Source organism: Muntiacus reevesi, chromosome 4 (genome assembly GCF_963930625.1).
Source record: "Muntiacus reevesi chromosome 4, mMunRee1.1, whole genome shotgun sequence".
NCBI classification, from domain to species: Eukaryota; Metazoa; Chordata; class Mammalia; order Artiodactyla; family Cervidae; genus Muntiacus; species Muntiacus reevesi.
This window is the reverse complement of record NC_089252.1, coordinates 145,395,848-145,411,803: the sequence shown is the minus strand read 5'-3', so window position 1 is coordinate 145,411,803 and position 15,956 is coordinate 145,395,848. Positions and strand designations below refer to the sequence as shown.

The 15,956-nt window shown below is 40.9% G+C and overlaps 1 protein-coding gene across 2 annotated transcripts in view; it reads left to right on the top strand.

The window, feature by feature from the left end:
* DIP2B (disco interacting protein 2 homolog B) overlaps positions 1-15,956 on the top strand; it is a 223,070-nt gene that overhangs the window by 192,840 nt on the left and 14,274 nt on the right. For both annotated transcript variants that reach the window (XM_065934424.1, XM_065934423.1), the window contains exons 24-31: positions 2,573-2,682; positions 2,821-2,901; positions 7,189-7,312; positions 8,684-8,805; positions 10,069-10,180; positions 12,474-12,583; positions 13,061-13,191; positions 15,122-15,290. In XM_065934424.1, coding sequence (XP_065790496.1) covers positions 2,573-2,682; positions 2,821-2,901; positions 7,189-7,312; positions 8,684-8,805; positions 10,069-10,180; positions 12,474-12,583; positions 13,061-13,191; positions 15,122-15,290 — 959 coding nt within the window. The remainder of the gene's footprint in view (positions 1-2,572; positions 2,683-2,820; positions 2,902-7,188; positions 7,313-8,683; positions 8,806-10,068; positions 10,181-12,473; positions 12,584-13,060; positions 13,192-15,121; positions 15,291-15,956) is intronic.

Sequence of the window (15,956 nt, the reverse complement as noted above, 5' to 3'; positions counted from 1 at the left end):
CCACACTAAAGAACATAGTCCTTCCGTGTTTCCTTTTCAGGGGGCTCAGGTGCAATCTCAGGTTAGGAAACTTAAGATCCTGCATGCTGCATGGTACAGCCAAAAAATAAAGAATACAGTCTTTATTTCAGGCATTTGCTCAACTAAAAACCAGGGGCTGTGGGGAATTCCCTGGTGGTCCAGTGGTTAGGACTCCTTGCTTTCACTGCCGAGACCCGGGTTCAGTCCCTGAGCAAAAAGCTAAGATCCTGCAAGCTGCACAGTGCAACCAAAAAGCCCCAAGACAAAAAGGCAGGGGTTGTGTTTTTTGTTTGTTTTTTCTTTATTTAGTTGTACTGGGTCTTAGTTGTGGCACACGGGATCTTGGACCTTCATTGCAGCATGCAGGATCTTTTTATAGTTGCAGCATGAAAACTCTTAGCTGTGGCATGTGGGGTCTAGTTCCCTGACCAGGAATTGAACCTGGGCCCCCTTCATTGGGAGCACAGAGTCTTAGCCACTGAACCACCAGGGAAGTCCCTGGATGTTCTGTTTTTTAAGGCAGAGAGGAAAATAGAATTGGAGTTGATGACCAGTAGTCTTTGCCACTGAAAATTTACAGAATTTTGTGGGGAGAATAAGAAGGCATTGATATGAGTGCATGGACTCAAGAAGTATTTACAGAAGGACCTCAAGAATTTACTGCTGAATTGCTTTTGTCATTTTAAATTACTCTGAAAAATTCACTTTTAAAAAATGTCACGCCTTTATTAAGTTTAGAGTGTGAGTCCAGGATTGGACAGCTTACACAGTCATATACATTCTGAGTCCTACCTATATAGAAAGGCTATCTTCAACAGGATATATCTGTAACTTATTAAACAGTCTCTTGGGAAGGAGTTTTGCATTTTATACTTAAAATTTCAGTGGACAGATGATTTCTAGATGAAAACTGTTCAGCAGAGTATTGGGAGTACTTTACCCTTTAAGCTGTGGTGGTTTTTTTCTTTTTTTCAAATTTTTCTTTAACTTTTCATTTGGGAATAATTCCACTTAAAGTTGCCAAACAGTGAAAGAGTTCCCTTATTCTCTCTACCCAACTTCCCCAAATATTTTAAAGTGTTTCTATAATTTAAGTAGTTTTTGTCCCAGCTGTTTCAGTACATTCATAATCAACATATTTTGGCAATAAACATTCTTTAATATGAATACAAGCATAAGATCAGCATTATTCAGACCTCAGCTGGCAATAAATTTTGTTAAGTTTTAGCCATCTTCTTAGTTTGACACATTAGAATCTTAGTCTTTAAGTGACCATCAAGAAAGGCATACAGTACCTTAGCATTACTGAGAAGGGGCAAATTTTCTCTTTTTTCTCTTGAGAAAGGGAGTTTTTACTTTTTTCCCCCAAGTGTCAAGCCTATGGGAAAGTTAAAAGAATACTGTAATGAACACCCTTATACATTCCCCTAAATTCAGTAATTGTTGTTTTTCTTAAACTGAACCCTTTGAAAGTAAATTTCTGACATCATGACACTTCACCCCCACATATTTCAACTGTGTTATCTCTAGAGCAGCAGTCCTCAACCTTTTTGGCATCAGGGAGACAATGTTTCATGGAAGACAATTTTTCCACAGACCAGGGGTGGCGGGGGGGGATGGTTTGGGGACGATTCAAGTGCATTACCTTTATTGTGCACTTTATTTCTGTTATTATTTACATCAGCTGCACTTCAGATTATCAGGCATTAGATTCTGGAGGCTGCAGACCTCTGCTCTAGAGAACAGAAACGTTCTTCTAGAATTTTCCTAATCAGCCACAATGCCATTATCCTGTTAAGAAACTTAGCATTAATATAATGCTATCATTTAATAATATCCAGCCTATATTCATTTATCTCCTCTTGTTTATATAGCTGATTTTTTTTTTTTTAACTCAGTATCCAGTCAGGGTCACACAATGCTTTTGGCTTTCATGTCCTTCCTTTAACTTTTTAAAAGCTCCCAAACCTCTTTTGTCTTCAAGACACAAATATTTTTGAAGAATCCAGACCAATTGTCCTGTGCGGTGTCCCACACTCTGGATTTGTTTACTCACTTAAAGTCCTTCTGATATTCCTGATGAACTTACTCTCAGTCCTCATAGATGGCAGATTTCTTTTCAGAACAGATATTCATTACTGTTAAGCCTGCTTGTTAGGGTTTTATCTGTGATTGGAGCAGATAAAAATTCTTTATCAATAGGAACCAATGCAACCAACCATCACCTCCTGAGAGTGAAAACTCCCCTCTGTACTCTGTCCCTCCCTCCGCCCCCGCTACCCCCAGCTGTCTGTCCCGCAGTCCTGTTTTCTGGCACTTCCTGCCACCTGACATTATTTTTGTGTGTGTATATTTATTGGTTGCCTTTCCCGCTAGAATACAAGCTGTCTTGTTTGCTCCCGTATCCCAGTGCCTAGAGGGGTGTTCAGTCAGTGTGGTTGAATGAACATTTGAATCAGCTTTGGTCAGTCTGGAAATGCTTGTGGGGGGAAGGTGCAACATTGCTTGAATTCTCATCTCCAGAGACTTGATTTTTGCTCTTAACTTGCAGGTGTAGGCCCTGCTTCTGTGATGGTTGGGAATCTGGTTGCAGGAAAACGCATAGCACAAGCTGCAGGAAGGGATCTCGGGCAAATTGAAGAGAATGATTTAGTGAGGAAGGTAAGTGTTCCAGAAATGTTGACTTTTACAGACAAGTCAAGGACAGAACCTAGGCTTCAGGTAACAGATGGGAGATGCATTGTCCAGCTTTTTAAAAGTTGCTGACCTTGAGTCTTTTTTTCTGCCTTATGATTTCAGCACCAGTTTCTGGCAGAGATTTTACAGTGGCGAGCCCAGGCAACTCCTGACCATATCCTCTTCATGTTGTTAAATGCCAAGGTATTAAACATTCAACTGCTTATCTAATCAGCTGGCTATTGTGAGAGTATCTTAGGCACCCTTGATCTCTTTTTTTCATCAGAAAATTTTGATTGCCAACTCTGAGGGGAGAGTTATTGCTTTCTCCTTATTTTGATATATGAGGATAAATTGTGCAGTTACTTCAAGACTGAAATGAGACCTCCTGAAGTGTCGTTCAATACTGTCTCTTTTTTTTATCACAATCAAGTCATCTTTATTCAGATAGGAACAATAGGGACAACCATGTAACTGCAAGATCTACAGATGTGCAGAATGCATTGTGTCAGTGTAATTTTTTACTCAGTTTGACTTTTTGTTCTTTGATTTCCACCAGAAATAAAATGACCTAAGGTCAGCATTTTAAAAACCAGAGTAATTTTTAGCACATACTTAATTGATTTTTTGCTAACCTAAAAAGTCAATTGAAAATTATTCAAGAATATATTTAACTACTGCTTTCTAATGGATGGATCACCAGAATATTATATTTTTTATGTTATGCATCTTATGGGAGTCTATTGAGATTTGTGGGTTTTAATGGCTGAACCATTCCCTTTTCCTTGGGATCTTCCTGCCCCAGGGATCGAATCTAGGTCTCCTGCATTGCAGGCACATTCTTTACCGTCTGAGCCACGGGGAAGCCCCTTTAATGGCTGAGTCAGTAGCTAAAAGTACTATGACCTTTGCATAGAACAGTATTTCTCACCAACAGGCAGAAGACTGGAGGATCTATTGGCATCTCTTAGGGGACTTACCCAGATTGCCCTCTTCTGCCCCAGCCCCTTGGATTCTGACACACACACACACACACACACACACACACACACACACACACACACACACACACACACACACACACACACACACACACACACACACACACACACACACACCATTGAGAGTTTATATACTGATAGAAGTTGAGAGGAATATGTTGTGCATCTTAATGAAGAGTCCGTTAAAATCTTAAGAACCATTTACCCAGATTGCCCTCTTCTGCCCCAGCCCCTTGGATTCTGACACACACACACACACACACACACACACACACACACCATTGAGAGTTTATATACTGATAGAAGTTGAGAGGAATATGTTGTGCATCTTAATGAAGAGTCCGTTAAAATCTTAAGAACCATTTACCCAGATTGCCCTCTTCTGCCCCAGCCCCTTGGATTCTGATACACACACACACACACACACACACACACACACACACACACACACACACACCATTGAGAGTTTATATACTGATAGAAGTTGAGAGGAATATGTTGTGCATCTTAATGAAGAGTCCGTTAAAATCTTAAGAACCATTTACCCAGATTGCCCTCTTCTGCCCCAGCCCCTTGGATTCTGATACACACACACACACACACACACACACACACACACACACACACACACCATTGAGAGTTTATATACTGATAGAAGTTGAGAGGAATATGTTGTGCATCTTAATGAAGAGTCCGTTAAAATCTTAAGAACCATTTACCCAGATTGCCCTCTTCTGCCCCAGCCCCTTGGATTCTGATACACACACACACACACACACACACACACACACACACACACACACACACACACACACACACCATTGAGAGTTTATATACTGATAGAAGTTGAGAGGAATATGTTGTGCATCTTAATGAAGAGTCCGTTAAAATCTTAAGAACCATTTGGGACTTCCTTGTTCCACCTCTGCATGAAGTGAGCTTCTCTTTAAGCCCATGTGCTCCCCATTTCAGTAAGATGATGTCAACCTAGCTTGCTGCCCAGTCCACTCCCAGGCTTGGCTACAGTTAAAGTTACAGCCCGATAAAAATCATACTCCAGATATATTTGTTGGTGAACTTAAGATAATTTGCTTTTTGGTTAGAGAAATAATGTATATGGATAACTAAAGGACATGAAGTCAACTTATTCTTCTGTGTATTTTAACATTTTACTTTGAATTAGCCTGAGCCACCAGAAAGCTTAGGAACCATACAACAATGTTCCCTTATGACCAGAAAATGCTTCTTAAAAAAGTTTATTTGGTGCTGTACCATGGACCAAAAAGCAGGCTATTGTGATTATTCTCTGGTGGTCCAGTGGTTAGAACTCTCTGCTTTCATTGCAGGGCGCCCGGGTTTAATCCCTTGTTGGGGAACTGAGATCCCACAAGCCACGCCAAAAAAAAAAAAAGGCTATTGTCAGAAATGGCCCCAGGAATTTAACCCTGATTTTAGCCAAAGGAATATTCTTAATGTCCAACAGTAGACTATTGACTAAATAAATTGTGGCATATAAACATAACGAAATATTATGCAGTCATTAAAAACAATGTGACAGAAGAATAGTTGATGACCCAGAAAGTATTCATAATGTGGAAGTAGGAAAAGTAGAATATAAAACTTTAATAATGGAGTACTTACTGAAGACCCTGTCCTAGATACTTGCCATTTCATAGTTCATTTTAAGATTAAGGGAACAGAGGCACAGAGACATAAAATCACTTGCCTGAGTTCACAGGGCCCAGGGCTAGGACTAGGAATTTAGCTTCTTCATTTGAACCCAGACTGGCTTCAGGGCCTGCATTCTTAGCCAGTGCACTGTATAGCGTCTTGCATAATATAGTATGATATATTTTTTTTGATGTTTCATGTGAAGTTATATACAATATACACTTAGTTTTTAAAAACCACGGAAATACACACCAGAATATTAATAGTAGTTCCAGTTTATATTTACTAATCTGTATCTTCCAAATTTTCTATATTGAACACTTAACTGTTTTATATTCATGAAACTTAAAAGGTATTTTTCAAAAAGCTAGCTCAGTAAACTTGTTTTTATCATGAGTTTTTAAAAATTAAGTTTTTAAATAATTAAGACAGTGTGCTATTGGCACTGTATAGACAAATAATAGGTTGATTTTATCTGGTGAATTGTAAAGTAGGCATACCCAATACCTGACCAAAACTCATATATTTGTGCACCAGTGTCTATCAGAATGAATAGTCCATCAGAAGTAGAATGGATGAGTGAACTGTGGTATGTTCTGACAATTAAATGCTGTGCTGTAACAACAGTGGATGAACTACACCGAGGTGCCACAGCCTAGATGACACCTCATAGAATGTTGAGAGAAAGAAGTAAAGCACAAAATATATATGTATAGCACAATTCTATGAAAATCAGATACTTCATAGGTGGTAAAAATATGAAGAAAAAGAAAGCCACTAACATTAAAACATCGTGATAGTGGTCCCCTATGGATGGCATCACTGACTCGATGGACATGAGTTTGAGTAAGCTCTGGGTGTTGGCGATGGACAGGGACGCCTGGCATGCTGCAGTCCATGGGGTCGCAAAGAGTTGGACATGACTGAGCAAGGAACTGAACTCAGGAAAGGGGGCTCCCAGGCGGCACAAGTGGTCAAGAATCTGCCTGCCAGTGCAAGTGACACAAGAGACACAGGTTCGATCCCTAGGTCGGGAAGATCCCCTGGAGAAGGAAAGGACAACCCACTCCAGTATTCCCTCAATGTGCTGGGGCACATGGAGGGAAGGAGAGGGCTGGTGAGGGCGTTCATGGAGTGCTTTTGAACTGCTGGCAGTGGTCTTTTTCACATCAGGCTGGTTCTTAACCTGCACATTCAAATCTTCTGCACTTTCCCACTTTGGTGTCATATTTTTCAAAGGAACAGGGGTTCAAAAGCCCAGCTAAGTAAAACTTGAATTGACAATAAGAATTATTTATGAAGACCCACAGGAGAAATTATTCTCAAGACCTTTATTGTTAGCTAGGAGACTCAGATTCACTGTTACTATTTTCGTTTCCATCTCTGCTGTTAGAATATATGGAGCCAGACTTGTGTTTTTTCTCATAGCAAATGTATCTGACCACATAGCCAGTGTCCTGACCTCATTCCTGCTTCATCTTGCTTTTCTTTCTTTTCCTTCTACCTTTACTTCTTCACTTAAATTAAAAAAAAAAAAATTGCTATATAGTTTTAAAGCTACATTACATAAGAAAGACTGTAAATACATATGTTTGATTTGAGTTAATATTGTTAGTCCCTCAGTACTTTCAAACACTGAGAAAGAAAAAGTAAGACCACACACGTCTTTCGGCCTTGGGAAAGTTTCACTGAATTTGATAGCTTGCTAAAGGTCATCTAGCAAGGCACACACCTTTCACGTAACGTCAAACTGGCCATATTTGTTACCGTTGTATATCATGACTGAGCTTCACCCTGCGTACACTGCCTTCTGTTCCAGGGGACTACAGTGTGCACAGCCAGCTGCCTTCAGCTTCACAAGCGAGCAGAGAGGATTGCGGCCGTTCTTGGTGACAAGGGACATCTAAATGCGGGAGACAATGTGGTGTTGCTCTACCCACCTGGTGAGTGCTGGCTTGGTCGACTAGACAAGCTCTGTTACTAGCCTACTGAGTCTGAGAGGACAGGAGCTCAGGGACACCGTGACCACACGGGCTGCTGCCATGCAGACGCCCCTCCCTGCAGAGTTGTATGGTGGGGGGTTCTGGCTGGGACCGAGCCTGTCGTACTTACTCTTGTATTTCCACTGTCTAGTTCGGTATGGTAAATACTGAATGAGCGAATGGTGATTTTTTGACTTTTGGAAACACTCAAGAGAGACTGTTTGTTTTTAGAAGAGTGCTCAGGAACTATTTCACCCAGTTTCCAAAAGTATGTTGTGCATGAACTCTGACTCAGCATTCTCCACATTATAATTGGTGCTTACTGTCCCGCGATTATTATTGCTTTCATCTTCCACACTTTGTAATCCAGTTCAGCAACGTCTTCACAGCAAGAGGGACTCAGTTATTTGATGACAGTTTGGTGTATTCAGAATTTTAGGCAGAATATTTCAGTTGTCCCTTTCTTTAGTCTTTTGTCACCTAACCTACTCATACATCCAGGCTTCTGTGGTCTTTTATCCCATTTACCTCATTTTACTCAGTGATTCTCACTTGCTCTTCTATTTATATTGATACTAAGACTTCTTAGAAGCTGTTAAGAACAACTTTGTTCTGAGAGGTTGTTTTCTGTCCACCGGTTAATCACAGTGATGGACATGAGCACTGCCCGAGGGGGCCACCTTCTGAATCCTTATATTGCAGGGGCTTTGTATCAAGTGATGCTTTGCCTCCCCAAAACCTGCACCCATCAGGGAAGTGACATCTCAGGGGTCTGATTGTTCTTAAAACATAGTGGCCTTCTTAAGATTGAGAGAAAGCTTAGATGCTCCTCATCTCTCCTTTCCCATTATTTTATTTCCCAAGTGAAACAACCCTAATTTCTGCACTTACTTTTCCTAAATAATATCAAGTAATGATGTCAAAGTACCTTCTTTCAGGTATCTTTCAAGTGTTTTCTTTACTTCTGACTTCCTTTCTCATTTGTTTATTCTTGGCTTCTCTATATTTTTTAAAAAGTTGTTTTATATGCTTTCTTCTTTTACCTTCAGTTTCTTCTTAATATAAAAAATTTCTAGGAATTTTCCTGGTGGTCCAGTGGTTACGATGCCACAGTTGCAAGGTAGGGGGCGTGGGTTCGATCCCTGGTCAGGGAACTAAGATCCCATATACCACAGAGCCAAAAAACTTACTTTCTAAAAAAAAAAAAATTATTCTGATAATGTCTCCATTAAATTTTGGTCTAGTGTCTGACACACGATTTAATATAGGTTTGGAAACTGCCTTTTGCTTTCTCAGTGACAAACCAGGCCGCTAATCAGCTGTGTCTTGCAGGCATAGAGTTAATCGCTGCATTCTATGGCTGTCTGTATGCGGGGTGCATACCTGTGACTGTCAGACCCCCTCATGCTCAGAACCTCACAGCCACATTGCCCACTGTCCGCATGATTGTTGACGTAAGTACCTGGTATAACTTTCCTTGTCCTCATCTCATAAAGCCCCAAGTCAGACAACTAAGGATCCTTACCCTTTTCCAGTTTAGTTGAGTCAGGAAGTCAAATCTAACTCCTGAAAAGTACCTCCTTTTCCTTCATCTGATCACAGTAACCAGCATTTTTAGTGAAGAAATATGGAAAAGCTGTTTTTGGTGAGATACAGGATTATGTTTTTATCATAAACATTAAGGAAGTAAGTGAAGGTGCCATTTAGTAATTCTCCATAAAACTTGTTTTCTTTTCTTTCTTCTTACAAAAATTCTAATATTTTTTCTGCATACTAACCAAGATAATTTTAGATGCCAAACTGAATTCTCCTGATGTAAGGTCACTTTTTGGGAATTTAGTCTTACAAAATCACTTGGTATAGTATTAAAAAGTGTCCAAAAAAAAAAAAAAGTGTCCAGATCTTGCTCTGAAAGTGATAGACATTTCTGCAGGAAATGAGAATTGAAAACATTGAAAGAAATCTGTATTGCATCGTATCCTAATGTACTTTAAAGCAAATTGCAAAATTCCAATTGATGTAACATTTGTTTCTCTAAGAACTGCTGCTCTGTCAGCAGCTGGAACCTGCAGTATAGAAGCCTCATTCACCACAGATGATTTTTCTAGAGAGTTCAGTTCAGCAGAACACCCTGGTTACAGTGTGCAAAGTAGGCCGGGGCAGCAGGGAAGGGAGCTTCCTTCCACCAACATGGTTTGAGTAGTAAGGGAAGTCAGTGACTTTGCATTTCCACATGTAGGTGTGTGGGAGAACTTGGTTCCTGTGAGTGCACAGAGTCCCCCAAGTTCAGGATATGTTTTCTGGGTCCAGTGCAGTTAACCACTCCCTGGACTATTGCAAACCCTACCTGCTTCAGTGATGATCCTCTGACACCTCTCATTCCCTGAGTACCAAAAATCCATGTTTCTATCTTATTATGGTCTTCATGAAATCAATAGATCTTGGGTCCATACTGAGATTATGACCATGGACTATTTGAGAATCACTGTTATAAATAGTAAGTTGTGTTGTGAACAAGTCCATCATTCTGATTCAGTGTATTTTCAGAACAAACATAAGGGGAATACTGACTTCCATTGTCCTGTGTACGTTCTTTGAAAGGCTGGTACTGCCCTGTCCCAGTTGGATGTGCGAGTTGCTTTTATCTGCAACCAGAGACTATAGTGCTACACGGGGCTAAGCTTCCTCGTGTTTATTTTTGTCCATTTGTCTTCTAGGTCAGCAAAGCAGCCTGCATTCTCACCACGCAGACCCTAATGAGGTTACTGAGGTCCCGAGAGGCAGCAGCCGCCGTGGACGTGAAAACCTGGCCAACTATCATTGACACAGGTGAAAGGGAGATTTCTCCAGAGTCATTGCAAGAGCAAGAACATTCACTCCCCAAGGTTTCCTAGATTCTCATGCCAAAGATGTTGACACAGCTCTTCCATTGCAGCCCATTCCACCTGCTAAGACAGATGCAAAACTTAATATGCACTCAGCTTGAGTTACCAAAGCACTGGATACTGCAACGACCAGATCCAAAGAAGCAGATCACAATGTGCTCAAACACGGGAAACAAAACCTGTCTTCCTGTCATACTCTTAGCATCATCAAACAGTGTGGTTAGGTGTTTATGCCAGATGTGACCATAGACGTACAGGGCTGCATAAAGCACTGAGAAGATCTGACCTTTGACTTCCAGGTGCGATAGAGTTGGAACAGCACTGGGCTAGGGGTCAACAGGCCTGGTTCCGGTTCAAGCTTCAGCCCTCATTTTCTGTATAACCTTGACTGAGATTAGCCTCACTTAAATTACTACCTACCCTTGCATAACTCACATATTTATTGGGGATATCGAATGCAACATAATATGAAAATACTTTGAAAACCATAAAGTGTATGAATTTGAATGGTGTTCATGCTAAAGAAGTGGGTGGGACACCAGGGTGACTGGAGATGGTAGTGGAGAGGGGAGATAAAAGGTTTTGGAGTCGAGCAGACAAGTGTAAACCCTCATCCTCTTGTTACTCGTAGCTGCTTCATATTGTTGTAAAGATTAGATGACATCACGTGAAGCGCCAGCACACAATCATTATCATATCATTATCATAACAACATCTAACTTTATTTAGCCCTTACCATGTGACAGTCATCTAACATGTATAACATCATTTCCTCCTATACCAACCCTATCAGATAGATGCCAGTTGTATCCTCATTTTACAGATCAGAAGGCTGAGGCATGGGAAGTTAAATAGGTAGTAAGTTGGCCAAAATGTTCATTTAGGTTTTCGTATAAGATGTTACAGAAGAACCTGAACCAACATTTTTGCGAACCAATAGGCTGAAGTTCAAACCCAGTCAGTTTGGCTCCCTTCCCAGTCGCTTAACCATTAATTTCCTCCCTACCAGTTCTCAGGTAAGTATTAGATAGTGTCCACCTCAGGAACAATTAATATGGATGTAAACCCAGGGATGACATCTATTTATGGTTATTGTCCAGATGCTGAACTGTAAGCAATCATTTATATAGTATTCAACACAAGTGGATTGCATTGGTGTTAACGATGGAGATAATCTACTGTGGTTATTGGACTCAATCACGTTTCAGGAAGACCTGAAATGTGTGCTGTGATACAAACAACAGAAAGGTTTCCTTCAGTGCTGGAGCAGCTCTTCCCTGCACAGAGCTGGGTGGAAGGTGGTAGAGACAGTCTTTGGTTTGGCCAGAGATGAGTGCCCAGTGACACAGAGATTGAAAGGCAAGAGTCAGAATCATTTCATGATTTGGAGCCATTAAGGAGGCATGGCTAGGGCCAGAGACATCCTTGATATCCCTGAATCCCACATACAGATTTGGACAGAAAGGAGAGGTATCATAAAAGAGCAAAGGGAAATAATTCCCAGTTCTAAATTGTCCTTCTTAAAATTTGTCACGTTAACTTGGAGAAAAACCATCCAGCTTTTAAAGCAGACTGTGATTACTATACCATGTACTAAACTAGATAAACTTTAACTTGAAACCAGCATAACAACAAGTAAAGCTTCTTGAGTTGTTTTAAAGTATTTTATGTGAATTAACTTCCTAACAGTTCAGTGAGGGCAGATTTTATTACCACTTTAGAGACGAGTAAACAGAAACAAAGAGGTTAAATAACACCAAGGTGATGACCTCGTTGATAAGTGGCACAGCTGGAATTTGAACACTGGCAGCCTGCTTGTTTAACCTGTTTTCGGCTACTGTGTTATAGTACTGCTCCCTAGTCTTCTGGTAGATACATCAACCTTATCATTCCAGGAGTGATGTTTGTGAGCTGGTTGGTTAAATGCTAGAAACCCTAAGCTTTAGCAAATCTCAGAAGCTAAATGTGGTTCTAGCAAAGCCACAGAAGACCAATTGAATAGCAGTGATTTTTGAGTTCCAGCGTGTCAGGTTTTTTTTGAAGTGTATTTATTTACAATGTTGTGTTTAATTTCTTCTGTTACAGCAGAGTGACTCAATTTATATCTATATATATACATATTCTTTACCATTATGGTTTATCACAGGACATAGGATATTGAATATAGTCCCTGTTCACAGTAGGACCTTGTTGTCAATGTGTGTGATTGACATTGGGTTTTCTTTTTTTCTTTGCAGATGATCTACCCAGGAAACGGTTACCTCAACTCTATAAACCACCCACTCCTGAGATGCTGGCATATCTTGATTTTAGTGTCTCCACAACTGGCATGCTCACAGGAGTGAAGGTAGAGTAATCGGGATATATTTACTTTCATTGGAGGCTGGTAAAATGCCAGGTCTGCAAAAAATAGAGATGACCACTGCCCCAGGGACTTCAGATGGAGAGGCCAGTTGGTTGTACCAGAGACCAGTAGGCGGAGGATTAAGGGCCTCTGCTATATTTAAATAAAAGCATTGGCTCTTCCGGAATAAGTTATCCCAAGGAATTTGTGTTATGAAGTGTTCTGAACCTAGCATAGACACTAATAGATAACGCAAGTTACATTTAAAGCCAATACAAAGTCATAAATTCATATTTCAAAGGACTCAATATTGACAAATGAATGGATAGACTTGAGTTAGATTAGGCATTTTGAAGCAATAAAGATACATGTCATTTTGAGGAGCTGAAGGGAATTGAAGCTTCTGAAATCTATCGTTAGAGCTGCTCTTCTGCCTGTGGGATGCCAGTTCCATCCTGTTCCGTGTTTCTTACCTTCCAGATGTCCCACTGTGCGGTCAATGCTCTCTGTAGAGCCATCAAGCTCCAGTGTGAGTTGTACTCCTCTCGGCAGATCGCCATCTGCCTTGACCCTTACTGTGGACTTGGCTTTGCACTCTGGTGTCTCTGCAGGTAGGCATGGATAAAACAAAGAATCAGAATGCATGGAAATATCTTTGAGGCTGGGACCATCCCATTCTTTCCTGTGCTTCGTTAATTTGGTAACGTTTCAGTAAAATGCTGAAGGTTCCTGGAATTTGTGCACCTAATGCATCTTTGACGTTTGTCTGGTTTTGTTTGCATTCCGTCTTTTCTGTTAGTTTTATGCCTCAGACAAAAGGGCTGTGATCTTTCTACCTCTCCTGTGCTCCATCCTGTCATCATCCTCACTTTAGAATCAGAGCCAAGGAGAAGGATGCCACGTGGGTGAATGGCACGCTGTGTAAGCCAGAACGAACCCCCTAGGCTTGGCAGGAAGGACTGTAATGAGCTGGGTGACAGCATGTGGCTGGAAGGTAGCGCACTGGCCAGATTGTTTCTTGTGGAAGAGCAGATCCCAGCTCTTTCCCCTCGCCCCCCAAGGACCTCATCTCAACCTGCGTTTCCACCTCCTTGGTGAGCATCTCCAGGAATGCTTCACAGACACCTGTGACTCAGCACCTTCCTTCTGTGTTCCCTTCCTTCTTAGGATGGAGTCATTCACTTGGGGAACCATGCTAGGAACTTGGACTTTATCTTCATCTCTGTATCTTTATATCACACATCCAATTAAATGTCATGTCCTTTGTTTCCATTATACTTATCTATACATAAGAATCACCTAGGGGTCTAATTTTTTTTAAAAAACCAATGAGGCTTCCCTAGATGTACTAACCAGTTTTCCAGAGGTGAAGACCACAATTCCAGGTTTGGGTTTTTTTTTGGCCTTGCCAAAAAAGAAAAAAACCAGACTCTTTTTAGAATTTGATCTGATTCATACATTGTGGAGAAGAAGGTAAAGCTGGTTAGGAGGCTAAATAGAAATAACCTTTATATGAAGATGAACAGAAACTGTGACCTGAAAGAGGATTTTCCCTAATAGAAATTTGCAACTTGAGGATAGTAGAAATTTGGGGACTCCTCCATAGATAAAGTCACTCTCTTGTGGGATTTTAGTTGCCCAACCAGGGATTGAACCCATTCCGCCTGCAGTGGAAGCACAGAGTCTTAATCAGTGGACCACCAGGGAAGCCCCTGTCCAGTATTTTTTCTAATAGGCAATCTAGACTCCTAGTGATTCTGATGTATGCCCAAGGCTTAGGAAGCTGAGGTTTCATGGCTAGAGATTGTACATATGATACGAGACTGTTCCATTCCTTCTTGTGTATCCTGGTGTGATGGTGGGGTAGCCCTTATCCTCTCTCACCTGGACTATTGCAGCCTCTCCTAACTGTCAGCCTTCAGTGACTCATGTCTCTAATCCCCCCCTTCATATAGCTAGCTTTACCCCAACTACAAGCTGTAGTGGCTGTCTACTGGGTAAATTCTAAACTCTTTCATGTAACAGTAGTTCAGTCCTTTCACAGTTTGACCCTGGCCCTTCTGCCTTCACTTCTCACCACTTCCCCAGGCAAACGCTGGAATACCATTTCTGATGACTTTAAACACATCATGTAATTTTATATCTCCATGCCTTTGCATATACTATTCTTCTGCCTGGAGAGCTCCCACCAGCTTCCTCATTTCCTCCAGCCACTGTCAAATTCCTGCTCATTCTTCAAGCCTGGCCCAGCTGTCACCTACTCAATGAAACACCCACCCAGTTTGAAGGATTTGTTCTTCATTCTGTGATTGTGATAGCCTTTCTTCACATCTCAGTGTCCACCTTCCATAGTCTGCTTTATTCGCTTTATTCGCTTTATTCTGTAGTTATTGTGTCGTGTGAGTTGAATAGGAACCAGGCTGATTCTTGGGCCGTTATATCTAATATGACCCTCCCCTGTCCTTCGTGCTCAATATTTGTTGAATCGATAATATTCTAGGATGAACTGATCGTGTTAGCGCTTGCCTTTTTTCATTGCAGTGTCTATTCAGGTCACCAGTCCATCTTAATTCCTCCTATGGAGTTGGAAAACAACCTTTTCCTCTGGCTCTCCACGGTCAACCAGTACAAAATAAGAGACACGTTCTGCTCCTATTCAGTAATGGAGCTTTGCACCAAAGGGCTTGGAAACCAAGTGGAGGTGCTGAAGGTAAGAAGCAGCTGTAACAAGGAGCCAGTCCTGAGAGAAACGGACCAGGCGTGGTGGTACCCCACCTTGTAGGGCTGGCCAGACATACCTGCCTGCTTTTTTCTATCCAAACAGGTATTCGTAAACCTCAGTAGGTGTATCTCTTTCACTGTCTAATTTAATGCACTCTTAGAGTTTAATCTGATTCACACATTGTGGAAAAGAAGGTAAAGCTGGTTAGGAGACTGAATAGAAATGACTTTTACATGAAGATGAACAGAAACTGTGAACTGAAAGAGGATTTTTCCTAATAGAATTTGAAACCTGAGGATATTAGAGATTGGGTCCTCCTCCATAGATAAGGGTCACTCATTCATGAGTATATCCAGTGATCAAATGTCTAAGTGGCATATAAGAGAGTCAGAAAACACTGAATTTTCTTTAATAGAGAAGTAAGACCTTAAAAATGAAAAAAAGAGAGGAGATTAAATCTCAGTGTTGCTAAATTTATTTTTCTGTTCTTCCCATCTCTCCATTTTAAAATAGAGAGAAATCAAAGGTACAGAAATGAAGAGGCATTAAAAATATATTGCTGAAAAACCTAAGAGTTTTAGGCAAAAGAGGCCAGAAATAGAGAATGAGCAAATCAACCTGTGGGTAATGACTTTAGAGGAATGCCTGGGTGTT